The following is a 15089-nucleotide window of genomic DNA, read 5'->3' as shown; positions in this document are numbered from 1 at the left end:
TAAGATGAAAACAATGAGTTCGATAGGATTAGAAGTTGCAGGGTATGTGTGTATTAAATTTGCACCACCGTGATTACCTCAAATCAGGAAAGATATCACGTGTAAACGGTAAAAATTGTTAAAAGTCACTTACTTAGGCTTTTTAATTTAAAGAAAACCCCTTGAATGAAGTAAAAGTTCTTATTTAATTTTAACTAATTTTGTTTTAGGTCTGAGTTAGAGGTAAAAATCTAGAGGACAAAACAAGGGAGTGTTTTTGTTTTAAAAAATCTACGTTTTTGAAGTTGGGACAAAAATTGTACGCAAGACACTACTTTGCTAATACATAAGACTTGATTAAGAATTTGGCTGAATTATTGAAAATAATAAATAAAGCGCCATCTAAAAATATTTGTTGTTACGCCTGACTAGCCAACTGCTCGTGAACTCTACTGAATGTGTGCATCAAAGGTTATTCGTAGTATAAAACCCCTCGGACCAATGCTGGAATGTCAGATGTTGGTCTAACGAGGTTTTATTGTAAAACTTTTTATTGGTACTACATGCCAATATTGAATTAAATCTATAGTTCATTCTTTAGCTTCATACAACTGATCAGATGGTACCAATGTGAGGTCAGGTGATCCCCTCACTATTTTTTTGTCAATACTTACTAAAGAACAGCTTAAAATAAATAACTATCAAGAAAGGAATAATGTGCAAAATCTGTGTTTATTCATAATAACCATACAATTCGAAATATAAACAAACTAACAATAATAAGATCTAAACAACTTATAAAAAATCAAAAAAAGCACGATCACAAGTAAACTGCAAACATTAAAACTATTTTATATTAAATGCAAATCTAAATATACACGGTTTTCGACAGAGGTAAGCAATTTTTTATTGGCGCGAATCAATTATGTTGTAAACAAACAAAATTACACCAAGTATGCATTGTAGACAAAAAAAGTCTATCAATACTTTCGGTTTTCACCATTAAATTGTAATGTTTCAAAACTGTTCATTCGTGATAGAAATAGGCACTTTTTAGAAAACAAAAAAGTTCTTACAAATGTGTATACATTGTAAATGTGAGGTCAAAAATGTAATATGCTTAAGGCAATGGTAGGGTCGATAAAAAAATATTGTATAAAAACTTACGATTACATTAATATGACCTTAACATTTAAAACTTTACGACAGTCAACATGGTAAAACATTTTCAGGGAGATCTCCGATTTTCAGTTGTTTCGGAACATATAACACTTAGTCAAGAAAGCCTTAGTCTGATAAGTGCAGAGGTGATAAGTTTGTAAGAATATCAAAACATTCAGTAGTATATATGTGTAAGAGAGAATGAAAATATTGTAAAGTAATATTGCATTTTCAGCCATCCAAATTACATATAACTTATTTCCATGTGTCAACAAACATTTTTAAATAACATCGAGCCATTTTACATTTTGAAAACATTAGTGTTCCACCTTGTAAAATTGCAGCAGCCAAAAGTTTTTATTTATTTGATACAAAATAAAAATACCAGACAATCTTTAACAGCTTTTTCACCACACTATGATGTTTTTGGCTGTATTACATACGTTAATTGGTGGCTGAAAGTTACGTTTTGCTGGCCATGCCAGCTGTCATCGTAATTTGGGGACCGAGCAGGTTTTTACAGGCCGGGGCCGCAAAATCAGCTGTCCGCTTACTTAGGCCTACTTAAAACATGAATGCATTTTAAATACACAATCAAAATCCATAACATTGCAATAGAATTGTGTTATTGTCACCGTTGCCTAGCAACTATTTATTTTTATTTTTGCTGATTCCTCAAATTATTTATTCACATAACCTTAAAGTTGTAGTTGTGTTGACTATCAGTGTGCATTATTATAGTGGTGAATAGTGGTAATAGGGTATAGTGTGGTGAAAAATAGCGTTCGTACCACGGACCGAAATGGTTTTGCAGCTCTCGATCGATTTAAGTTCTCGACTTCGTCTCGAACTTAAAAACTATCTCGAGCCGGCAAAACCTCATTTTCGGCCCTAGGTACGAAATATACTATTTCAAGCTATGTAATGGTCATATAGAAACCATAATTTTTACAAAAGGATTAAGCTATAAAAAAAACACTTTTAAAAATACATTTATGTTTTTTGGTAGGAATAGGTAAGGAATTGAATCTCATGGTAATGTAATATAGTTGTATAAACAAGTTTGAACTGCTCTACAGTCTTGGTATACTAGTTTGTATTGATGAGGGGAAATCCCTTCAAACTTTACTTTACTCAGACAGTCTAATATAATGTGATTATGAATTATGATGAGTTTGTAAATCCAATTCTGTTTGTAATTTATTGTCAGATTAAATATTAATCTTTATAGTTGTTATATTGTCTGACCTTTGTATTGTCCATGTGAGTAATTATTATCACATTCATGTTACTTACTATTTTATGAATGAGTTATACTTATAGATTAAACATTTCTTTTCAATTTGAAATTTCTGATTGCTTAGGGAACTTATTCAAGATTCAGTGGTAATGTTAACATTTATGACACTAGACACTTTTAGTCTGTGTAACGAATTTGTTGCAAATAAACCAACCTTTTAATACCCCAAACCTTCATCATTTAAACAATGTTTTCGGATTTTCATTATGTGACTAACTGGCAAAACATTATCACATTTTAAAAAAATTCTGCAGTGAAAAAGCAAAATTTTGGATTGCCTTGCAAGTGAAAACCTAGAAATTAAAGGAAGGGGCAGCACACACCTTGATTGTAAGGAAATAAGGAAAGGCAACACGCTACTACTCAGACTACAAACATCTGACAACTGAATTGAAACTAAAGCTTTGGTACAATAGGCACCATAAACAGACATTGGTAAACTGTGTGTAAAAAAAGCTTTCTTTGTTATATCGGTGGTGTAGACTAAAATAGTGATCAGATGGAATTACAATGAGGAGACTATGTTTTCAGGATGGCAAGCGTAGTTCTGTTATGAAGAGTAGATAGTAGATTGAACCAGATGAAATTCAGCGGACATGGACAATTGGACATTACCTGTTAGTTTTTCACTTGCAAGGTGATACAATTTTATATACTGTAGGTCTAATTCTTTCCTGTAAGTAAATGTTAAATTTTTGCGAGAACTATTAAAATGTTCATAGGAATTCAAAACATATTATTACAATTGAAAATAGAAGACAACACCAAATGATATTCATACTTTTATGTTTTTACGGAAACAAATCAGCTAGTATGTATTGTGAAAATAAATGCCTCCATTACCAAAGTTGGGTACTCTCCTATTCTTTTTACACCAAAGTAAAGAAGTGAAAAAAAACATTTACAGATCTTTTATACTTTGCTCTTTTCAAGGTGTGACTATTACAAAACCAAAGAGAATTTGCACAATCCCTAAATTTACAGTGAAATCAACCGATAATACTTAAGTTACATATACACTACAGTAAATTTACAGAGATACAGTAGTAAAAATAAATTATTAAATTAAAACTACCTCCTTGCAGTCACGTAAAAGGGTGTCATCGGACAGTCGACGAACTACAGTGTCGTAAAACGTACCCTCGGCAGAGAGAAAGACTAGGATCACAGAAGTGAGGGAAAGGCTTCATCGGGAGTCCTTGGCTGTCAGCTTCTCTATGAGCTCTTGTAGAGGTGCTAACTCTCTTCTGTCAATCAGACTGAACTCCTGTCAACAAACCATTATACCATAAGACTAGGATCACAGAAGTGAGGGAAAGGCTTCATCGGGAGTCCTTGGCTGTCAGCTTCTCTATGAGCTCTTGTAGAGGTGCTAACTCTCTTCTGTCAATCATACTGAACTCCTGTCAACAAACCATTATACCATAAGACTAGGATCACAGAAGTGAGGGAAAGGCTTCATCGGGAGTCCTTGGCTGTCAGCTTCTCTATGAGCTCTTGTAGAGGTGCTAACTCTCTTCTGTCAATCAGACTGAACTCCTGTCAACAAACCATTATACCATAAGACTAGGATCACAGAAGTGAGGGAAGGGTTTCATCGGGAGTCCTTGGCTGTCAGCTTCTCTATGAGCTCTTGTAGAGGTGCTAACTCTCTTCTGTCAATCAGACTGAGCTCCTGTCAACAAACCATTATACCATAAGACTAGGATCACAGAAGTGAGGGAAGGGTTTCATCGGGAGTCCTTGGCGGTCAGCTTCTCTATGAGCTCTTGTAGAGGTGCTAACTCTCTTCTGTCAATCAGACTGAACTCCTGTCAACAAACCATTATACCAAAAGACTAGGATCACAGAAGTGAGGGAAGGGTTTCATCGGGAGTCCTTGGCGGTCAGCTTCTCTATGAGCTCTTGTAGAGGTGCTAACTCTCTTCTGTCAATCAGACTGAACTCCTGTCAACAAACCATTATACCATAAGACTAGGATCACAGAAGTGAGGGAAGGGTTTCATCGGGAGTCCTTGGCGGTCAGCTTCTCTATGAGCTCTTGTAGAGGTGCTAACTCTCTTCTGTCAATCAGACTGAACTCCTGTCAACAAACCATTATACCATAAGACTAGGATCACAGAAGTGAGGGAAGGGTTTCATCGGGAGTCCTTGGCGGTCAGCTTCTCTATGAGCTCTTGTCGAGGTGCTAACTCTCTTCTGTCAATCAGACTGAACTCCTGTCAACAACAAACCATTATACCATAAGACTAGGATCACAGAAGTGAGGGAAGGGTTTCATCGGGAGTCCTTGGCGGTCAGCTTCTCTATGAGCTCTTGTAGAGGTGCTAACTCTCTTCTGTCAATCAGACTGAACTCCTGTCAACAAACCATTATACCATAAGACTAGGATCCCAGAAGTGAGGGAAAGGCTTCATCGGGAGTCCTTGGCGGTCAGCTTCTCTATGAGCTCTTGTAGAGATGCTAACTCTCTTCTGTCAATCATACTGAACTCCTGTCAACAAACCATTATACCATAAGACTAGGATCACAGAAGTGAGGGAAGGGCTTCATCGGGAGTCCTTGGCTGTCAGCTTCTCTATGAGCTCTTGTAGAGATGCTAACTCTCTTCTGTCAATCAGACTGAGCTCCTGTCAACAAACCATTATACCATAAGACTAGGATCACAGAAGTGAGGGAAGGGCTTCATCGGGAGTCCTTGGCTGTCAGCTTCTCTATGAGCTCTTGTAGAGGTGCTAACTCTCTTCTGTCAATCAGACTGAGCTCCTGTCAACAAACCATTATACCATAAGACTAGGATCACAGAAGTGAGGGAAGGGCTTCATCGGGAGTCCTTGGCTGTCAGCTTCTCTATGAGCTCTTGTAGAGGTGCTAACTCTCTTCTGTCAATCAGACTGAACTCCTGTCAACAAACCATTATACCATAAGACTAGGATCACAGAAGTGAGGGAAGGGCTTCATCGGTAGTCCTTGGCTGTCAGCTTCTCTATGAGCTCTTGTAGAGATGCTAACTCTCTTCTGTCAATCAGACTGAGCTCCTGTCAACAAACCATTATAACATAAGACTAGGATCACAGAAGTGAGGGAAGGGTTTCATCAGGAGTCCTTGGCTGTCAGCTTCTCTATGAGCTCTTGTAGAGGTGCTAACTCTCTTCTGTCAATCAGACTGAACTCCTGTCAACAAACCATTATACCATAAGACTAGGATCACAGAAGTGAGGGAAGGGTTTCATCGGGAGTCCTTGGCTGTCAGCTTCTCTATGAGCTCTTGTAGAGATGCTAACTCTCTTCTGTCAATCAGACTGAGCTCCTGTCAACAAACCATTATACCATAAGACTAGGATCACAGAAGTGAGGGAAAGGCTTCATCGGGAGTCCTTGGCTGTCAGCTTCTCTATGAGCTCTTGTAGAGGTGCTAACTCTCTTCTGTCAATCAGACTGAACTCCTGTCAACAAACCATTATACCATAAGACTAGGATCACAGAAGTGAGGGAAGGGCTTCATCGGGAGTCCTTGGCTGTCAGCTTCTCTATGAGCTCTTGTAGAGGTGCTAACTCTCTTCTGTCAATCAGACTGAGCTCCTGTCAACAAACCATTATACCATAAGACTAGGATCACAGAAGTGAGGGAAAGGCTTCATCGGGAGTCCTTGGCTGTCAGCTTCTCTATGAGCTCTTGTAGAGGTGCTAACTCTCTTCTGTCAATCAGACTGAGCTCCTGTCAACAAACCATTATACCATAAGACTAGGATCACAGAAGTGAGGGAAGGGCTTCATCGGGAGTCCTTGGCTGTCAGCTTCTCTATGAGCTCTTGTAGAGGTGCTAACTCTCTTCTGTCAATCAGACTGAGCTCCTGTCAACAAACCATTATACCATAAGACTAGGATCACAGAAGTGAGGGAAGGGCTTCATCGGGAGTCCTTGGCTGTCAGCTTCTCTATGAGCTCTTGTAGAGGTGCTAACTCTCTTCTGTCAATCAGACTGAGCTCCTGTCAACAAACCATTATACCATAAGACTAGGATCACAGAAGTGAGGGAAGGGCTTCATCGGGAGTCCTTGGCTGTCAGCTTCTCTATGAGCTCTTGTAGAGGTGCTAACTCTCTTCTGTCAATCAGACTGAACTCCTGTCAACAAACCATTATACCATAAGACTAGGATCACAGAAGTGAGGGAAGGGCTTCATCGGGAGTCCTTGGCTGTCAGCTTCTCTATGAGCTCTTGTAGAGGTGCTAACTCTCTTCTGTCAATCAGACTGAGCTCCTGTCAACAAACCATTATACCATAAGACTAGGATCACAGAAGTGAGGGAAAGGCTTCATCGGGAGTCCTTGGCTGTCAGCTTCTCTATGAGCTCTTGTAGAGGTGCTAACTCTCTTCTGTCAATCAGACTGAGCTCCTGTCAACAAACCATTATACCATAAGACTAGGATCACAGAAGTGAGGGAAGGGCTTCATCGGGAGTCCTTGGCTGTCAGCTTCTCTATGAGCTCTTGTAGAGGTGCTAACTCTCTTCTGTCAATCAGACTGAGCTCCTGTCAACAAACCATTATACCATAAGACTAGGATCACAGAAGTGAGGGAAGGGCTTCATCGGGAGTCCTTGGCTGTCAGCTTCTCTATGAGCTCTTGTAGAGGTGCTAACTCTCTTCTGTCAATCAGACTGAACTCCTGTCAACAAACCATTATACCATAAGACTAGGATCACAGAAATGAGGGAAGGGATCTGGAGTCCTTTGCGGTCAGCTTCCTAAACCGACTTAGCTATTATTTAACCGACTTAGCTTCCTATCAAGGGCTTTATCATGAAACCTCAGCAGTCTATTTCATGAGCTTTTGTAGTTTTAATTTAGTCCATGGAATATAGTTAATGATGATTGGCCCACAAAACCTTATTTCAGACTGCACCTCACAACTAGTAGGGGTTTCAATTGCAGCACACATTTGCTACTTGGATATTGCAACAACGAGCAGTGCAATATCCTTTTGCTTAGATGGTTGGACAGTTACTGAGGAGTTTAACACATCTGTACTTAAAAGTGTGTTATCAGTGCATGGAAGCGTCAGAAAGAAACGTTCCCTACTTATTAGGCTAACATAGCACAAAACTTACAAGGGGACAGAATTGCCCTTGTAACAAAATAAATCTGCCTTTTCAAGCTTTGAACCTAAGGCATGTTTTAATAAAGGTGTTCTTACCTGGACAAAGAAGATGAAGTGTTTAAAGCTGGTGTTGAGATGTGCTTCTTCCCCGAGTTGCACCACTTCAGAAAAGTGTTGGTGGTAAATGTGCGCATATACTCGGAACAACCTCTTTAAGATTGTTTTGGCTATCGAAAGGAAGTTTTTTGGAAAAGGAACACCTACAAACATGGAAATATAAGTAATTGCAGTTACCAGTAATCCTGTGGAGTAGTAACCATCCACAAAAAATACAACAGTATAGCAGTCTATTAATTTTTTGAATTTATAGACTATACACAACTCTTTTAGTAGGACCTATATGTGCAATTGACACCCAAAATACATGTTTTCTTTCCTATTTTTTTTCTAATGGTTAGTTAATGTTATCTTAAGGAATGTAGCAAGCATTTTCAATCTTGATTAGTAAAATTGTGTGGTTTTCCTTTTGCCATTTTCCAGTTTTTAGGCTGGGTTTGTATAACCTTGAAATTTTTATAGACTTTCTCGCCTGAGGATGGGATCAGATTCCAGATCCTGCAACGCTGTGAAAACTTAACATACAGCGTTACGTCTTCGGATGATGACTGCGTCGTTGATTAAGCTAACTTAACTAAACCTTAGATGAACAGTAGCTTGTCCAAAAGATGGATAGCTTTTACTGATCCAAGACATAGGCCTCTAGTTAAGCTTATTTAACGACCTGGTCACCACCCAGAGACCTGATTTGACAATCTACTATGGATCGTGGTAAGCCCATATCTAGATAGGCTAAATAGATTGATTCAAATTTAAACACTTTTAACAACTGAAGATGAAAATTTGCTGCTACTGCTTGCTTTGTAAGCAAAAAAACACTGGTACTTATTTTCAATAATGTTAATCATAACTGGCCAAACTAAGCAGTGCTCTGAAGACATTGAGTACCTTTTTTCAGTCCTAGGATGCTAGGCTCTAGCCCGGGATCATCTTTCACATTACTTCAGGCTACGACTAAGGGTTGCAGCATTATCACTTAGAAAAATTCCATTGGTGATTTGGCAGGATTTGAAGCCGGGACCTCAGGTCCCTCGCTTTACCACTAGACCAGCTTGCTCCTCAGAATAGTACCATTAGGTATACTTTAAAGAGCAAGATAACTGCAGACAGTCTTGAAACAGCAATGTTTACGACTTATGAGCCCAAAACACAACCACTGAGCTGCCAAGCAAAGACTCAATACTAAAAGAGTTCAACTTGTAATACCTGCTACTTGTATGGATTGAAAACCTGATACAGAGCATATTTATACAAAGTGATGTGACGACTGAAGAGTCAAGGGCGGTACTCATTGAGTATCGAGTCAAACGAGGTAATGAGTCTACTTAATAATTCTGTAGGATTCCAGTACTGGACTCGGTAGATTGTTTGTGAATCTGTCGCTAGGCAATTCAAAATACGTTCATTGATGTCGAGGGATCATGACTGGTAATGTTGCGATAGCGGGAAATCATCAAACGGATTTTGCCACAATTGCTGAAAATCATCACCGATGTGTCCGCAATCACAAGAGATAATCTCAAATTGTACCGTGTTCAAATTTTATGACCACTAATTGGCTGCAATCACAAAAAATAGTCACGGGATTTGCAGAAGCGGTTGTAATATAATCGCAAGTTCAAATAAGTAAGTTTTGCTTTTTCAGGTTTGGTTTTGTCCTGGAAATTTTGAACCTGGAAAACCTGGAATTGTCCTTGAGTTTTATTTTGATGGGACGCTGAACACCCTACTTATGACTTGTGAGGGACTGTCATCCTGTTCCACTCGTGGTTCAGGTTCTTTTGTTGTTTTTTGCATAATTTTTGAAAATCATGGCTGCACAACCCTACACGTTATTTCACAGCCCCGAAGTACGGTAGTGACAGCACGAGGTGAAGGAGGGGAAGTGATAGCCTGTCTGCTTGTGGACTCCTGTGGCTGTGTGCATTACAAAAAAATCCTTCCGCCTGCAGGAGTCCGTTCTCATGAGTCCGTCTGTCTCTGTGTGTGCCGGCCTTTAGTCAGTTGCATTACCGACTAAGCCACTAACTCACCAAGCCACTTACCAGCTCACCTAATAAACTTGATAATTTTATCTTACAAATCATTTGACACTCACCAATCTTGGAGGGGAACAGAGTTTCATCGTCTAGTTGATCCTGAACCCATGTCATCAAGTAGTCAATGTACTTGGGGGCCGAGCACTTGATTGGTTTTTTTACCGTGTGTCCGTCTGCCCAGTGGTACTCGTACTTAGGCCCTGCAGACATGATGGGGCAACTCTCCTCTGTGCAGAATTCTGTGATTGTGCCATACAGCATGTTGATCTGGTTGAAGAAATCCACTGCTGCAAAGTTAAAAATCACGGTTAGTAAATGAGTAGGCCTAGGCTACATTTCAGTAGGCTTTAGGATAAACTCAACCTCATGTTTCATAGTCATTGTTTTTAATGATGTACGAACGGTATTGATTTTTACTGGAATCTTTTTTAATATGCTGTAAAGATAATTTTTGCAAGGTTATGAGTTGTAATGATCTCCCTCATTAATAGCCTACCTAATTTTAACATTTTCAGAATTGGGTGTGTTATAAATGTATCTTACGATTAAAAGTCTATCTATAAGCCAAAATGTCGATACATCCTTTAAAGTTTAAATTAAATTTTGGAGCAAATGATTTAAAACGTCATTAGGCTTGCATTATGAATATAATAGCTTATATTATTGCTCCTGCGAGCTAACATTTTGCAACAGAAATATGTTGAGCTGCAACACAAAACTATTCTGCAATGTTAATGTCATCGGTTTTTTAATTTTCTTCAACCGATTCCAGAACAAATCTCAATGATGTAGCCTATTATTTTTTTTGTTGAGCCTAGGTAGCTTAAATGAGGGGGGGAGCTCATACAAGGGGGCACTCCATACATCCCCTGGATATTTTATATGACAAACACAAAAAAAAGGCAAACAAACTGAATGAATAAAAAAGCACTTTTTCAAAATAACACAAATTATAATATTGCTGCAGACAAGCCATTAGGCCTAATGGATTTTGAAGCTAAATTGTGTAAGTTTGTAACTTGTATTTTTTGAAAATAAATAGATAACTTAGTTGACAAATATTTGTCCAAAAGTAAATTTAAAATGTTGTTAAAATTGCGTTTTGGGGGTGTGGACGGGCAGGTAGCGCGGGGTCATTGTGTGCCAATCGGTACGCACAAACACACGTCTACTACTACTGTAGTAAAAACGCGACTCCGTACCTACGCACGCGCAGCGGCAAACTTCATTGCCTTTAGACATCAAGCTGCACAATTCTTCATCGATCTTATGTCACTGGCATATTAGCTGTTCCTATTTAGATTATTTAACATGTGTTTAACGAACTTACTATTCACTGCTACCCATTCATTCAGATCCTCCCCTTCAGGTAACATAACAGCCAATCGAAGATTCCCCGAGCCTAGAGTAGCTGCTGCATGTTTCATCAAATCATACTGATGTGTTCCCTCTGGAATATTTTTCTTAGGTTTGAAAGTCTTTGAAGACCGACTTCCACTATAAAAAAAGTAACAAGAAAATTATTAAAGACAGGAAATTAATTAAGTTTTTACTGTCAAGTAAAGAATAGCCGTGTGTTTTAACGTGTATACACTGCATAACAACGTACAATGCATTATTTATAGAGAAGTTAATGTTTCACAACAAATGTCAATGAGAACAAAACAAGTAAAAATGTACTGTAAGTTAGGCCTACATTTGCTCGAAATATGTGCACTGATAATGAACTGAAAAACAAATTCAAATTACATCTAGGCCTAAGTTAAATGTTGCAGACAGTCACTTCAGAAATAAATAGGACTTGCACACTTGGGGGAATTACACAAATTTAAATTGGCCCACAAATCTGAAGTTCAAATTATCCTTAGAGTGTAGGTCGGCTAACAGTAAGTTTTCATGAAAGATTTTTGTTCAGAAAAACCTGAAGTTGATTCCATTTTATTACGCACTTGGGTAGACTTCCATATCTGTTAGCACACACAACTGAATGAAAATATCGATTACCGGTACCTATTCGATTGTTTAATTTCGATATTTTCATTCGGTTGTTTGTGCCAACAGATAAGGAAGTCTACCCATGCACTTTAAAGTGGTTTCAATTTAATTTGGTTTATCACATAGGTAGACGATTTAAAAATATTAATTTATCAGATAGCTAGACTGCAAAGAATCTTTTTATTGCTTTTAAACAGATTCAACAAAAATGCTGATTTCTTCAATTTCAGGCTCCTTGTAATTTTCCCTATCACTTATCATGATAAACCTACATGAAAACAGGCTGCACTTTAGTTTACGTTCTACATTTACTCACATGCTGCAGTTTTGTTAAGGTTAGGTTTAGTTTGGAACAGTTTCATTTTATAATCAGCTGGTAGGCTAGTTAATGTAAAATGTGTAATAGTAAATTTAGGACGTAAACTAAAATGCAACCTAAAAAACACTTCATATATACCTATATAAGAATAACTTCAAAGTGTTCCTACTTTAAATAGCCAACTTGATCGAGTAGCCTATAGAGTGCTTGGTTGAGTTCGGAGAGTTAAATAAAATAATACCGTAAAATAGGCAAAGTTAAGGTTAAGTTAATTACGGGAGTTGAATATCAAAGACCTGCTGATTATTTCACTGAACTGATAGGTAACTTTTATAAGTCAAACTGCAACAGTACCTATCTGAAATGGATACAAAATTGCTTTCTTGAATTTAAGTCAGACATTAATAGACTGGCTGATTGTGACTGTTAAAGGTCACAACTATAAACTATAAACTTTAAAATTATAAAATAAAGTTAGTCTGACCAATTTACTGTTTTAGGCTACTATGGCTCTAATGAAAAATTTTAATCTCCTGATGAATATAAATCTTTTTTAATGATTTCATAGTAGCCTATTAGAGTAATCGTTTTGAATGTCTGTTCTCTTGTTTGAACACTTTGTTACGACGGAATGAACCATCCACTCATTGAAACTATCAAATATGATGAGAAATAAGTGAGAGATCAGTTCTCATACAATGACAATTTCCAAGCATCGTCTGTCTAAGCTTGATTCTTGGTATTTACAATACAAGAGTTTCCCAAAATGAGCAGAAAAGTGTTTAGAAAGATAAAGTTCCTTGCTATGGTCGTTATATTGACCCGTGTTCACCGAGCCTCATTTAATCAAAACCCGCGTTAAGGTCGATTCCCACATATCAGTTACGACACGTCACAGTCCAGTCACCTCAGGCACGTCACAGTTAACAAAAAATGTTCTTTAATTTATGTTTTATTGCGCTATCTACACTCATCCGTTGCAGTCCCGTCAGTCAATTTCAGATTTCTTTCCACCCATATTTTTGGATTGTTCGGACGCCTGACGGACATGTTTGAGGTTAGAAAATAGTGTTATTGTTAGTTAAATGGTTGTGTTTATATTTTGAGTACTGTTTGTAACAATCAACAAGATGGACAGTGAAAATTTGATAGATTAAGTTATAGGTTTATAATTTAAAATTTTTGACTGTAAATTACTGAAAATATTAGAGACAGATGACTAACTGAACCAACTGACAGACAGTTGACTGAAAAAATTGTGGATGCAATTGAGACTGAACTGTAACTGGACTGTAACGGAATTGTGACTGAACTGATATGTGTGAATCAACCTTAATTTGCAACCTTAGGCCTAAAGGTTGATTCACACACATCAGTTCAGTCACAGTTCTGTTACAGTCCAGTTACAGTTCAGTCTCAGTTGCATCTGCAATTTCTCAGTCAATTGTCCGTCAGTTCGTCTCAATCAGTCTTCCGTCTCTAATATTTAAAGTAATTTAATGTACAGTGAAAAATGTTAAATTATAAACCTATATTCTATCAAATTATCACTGGCACTCTTGTTGATTGTTACAAACAGTGCTCAAAATATAAACACAACCATTTAAATAACAATTAACACTATTTTCTAACCTCAAACAGTTCCGTCAAGCGTCCGAATAATCTAAAACTAACTTATCGGTGGAAAGAGATCTGAAATTGACTGTCGGATGCCGGCAGAGAGACTGACGGGACTGCAACGGATGAGTGTAGATAGGGCAATAGAAAATCTATTAAAGAATATTTTTGTTAACTGTGACGTGCCTGAAGAAGTGGCTGGGCTGTGACGTTCCGTAACTGATGTGCGTGAATCGACCTTAAAACCTCACACAAAATAAACAACTTGGAATACCATAAAATGTAAAAATCACATCCAAGATCCAATCTAAAGAGGAGAAAGGAATAGGCCTAGTAGGCTACTAGTGCTACTATGGTCTTATCATTAATAACTAGGCTACTGGTATTAAAAGACAACTTCAGTTAGTAATTTTCTCGAATTAGGGTTTCAATACAAGAAATGTAAAATAAGTATGAATCAATCAATTGAGATAAAAATGTAAGGGAGAAAACTTACAACAAGAAACTCATCGCAGTATGATTGAGTGAGTAAACAAAGGTTCCAATGTCAAGTAGTTCTAAATAAACGTTTATAGAATTATTTTAAAACATTTTAAAGAGGAAAAGAAATAAGAAAAATAATAGTATCCTGTAGAACACGAAATTATAAAAGCCACAAAATAAACAACACAATCTAATGTTGCAAACCGAGAACGTAAGTTAAGTTGTAACACAAGTAAGTTTCTTGGTTTCTTCACCACCATGGATTAGTCAGCTGGAGCCTGGAGCTGGCTAAACTGACAAAGACCAAAAACAGCTGACTAAGTCTGAAAAAATGATAATGATGATCCATTAATATTACGGAAAGTCAAATTAAAATGATATAGCATTGATTATATGTATTCCAAGATCCTCTTTTGGGAGATGAGATATACATTTAATGGATGTGGTTGAAACAGCTGTTTTGTTTGGAACCGGCTAGTGGTAATTTGTGTATTTTTACTTTCTCCCCCTATACCATAGTATATGGAGAAAGTATTGTTTTCGTCAAAATTTTAGAGTTTGAGTTTTGAGTTATCCGTTTTGGGTACCCCTGGACCCATGGTTTTAATCCATGGTATCTCCAGGCGATTTTTCATTTTTATAAATTTGGATTTTTAATGTTGATTTTCCTATAAAACCCCATAAAATAACGAAAAAATTGGATATTCCAATAAATGGCCGAAACGATTTTGATAAAAATTTAGTATGTTGTATCCCTTTAAATTTTGAACAAAATGGTACAAGTCCCCTTTCTGTAAAAATTACGGTTCAAAAGTTATTGTAAATTATGTTATTTTCCCACAAAACCCCCATAAAATAACGAAAAATATGAATTGAGAAAAAACCGGTTTTTATATAACATAGTATGTTATGATCTTTAAAATTTTGAACTTTTTAATTATTTTGAAATTTTGATTTTTAATAGGGATTTCCCCATA

General features: G+C 37.3%; 1 protein-coding gene across 1 annotated transcript; it reads right to left on the bottom strand.

Moving 5' to 3' along the window:
* Positions 1-7010: 7010 nt before the first annotated feature.
* LOC128990370 (MOB kinase activator 1B) lies at positions 7011-14388 on the bottom strand. The gene is made up of 5 exons (XM_054412716.1): positions 14126-14388; positions 11029-11195; positions 9758-9985; positions 7639-7802; positions 7011-7110 (listed from the first exon to the last, which is right to left on the bottom strand). Exons 1-5 carry the CDS (start codon positions 14137-14139, stop codon positions 7030-7032), a joined length of 654 nt encoding a protein of 217 aa, XP_054268691.1. The 5' UTR covers positions 14140-14388; the 3' UTR covers positions 7011-7029.
* Between the last annotated feature and the right edge of the window lie 701 nt (positions 14389-15089).

The sequence above is a fragment of the Macrosteles quadrilineatus genome, unplaced genomic scaffold (assembly GCF_028750875.1).
Source record: "Macrosteles quadrilineatus isolate MER2022 unplaced genomic scaffold, UCM_ALF_1.0 Scaffold_3__2_contigs__length_128488019, whole genome shotgun sequence".
Taxonomy (NCBI): Eukaryota; Metazoa; Arthropoda; class Insecta; order Hemiptera; family Cicadellidae; genus Macrosteles; species Macrosteles quadrilineatus.
This window is presented reverse-complemented; position numbering and strand designations above follow the sequence as displayed.

Excerpts from the sequence above, each read along its gene's own strand:
- LOC128990370 (XM_054412716.1), bottom strand. Across the intron at positions 9,986-11,028 it reads TGAATGGGTAGCAGTGAATA|CAGTGGATTTCTTCAACCAG; the intron begins GTAAGTTCGTTA and ends TTAACTTTGCAG. Across the intron at positions 7,803-9,757 it reads TCTGTTCCCCTCCAAGATTG|GTGTTCCTTTTCCAAAAAAC; the intron begins GTGAGTGTCAAA and ends CCATGTTTGTAG.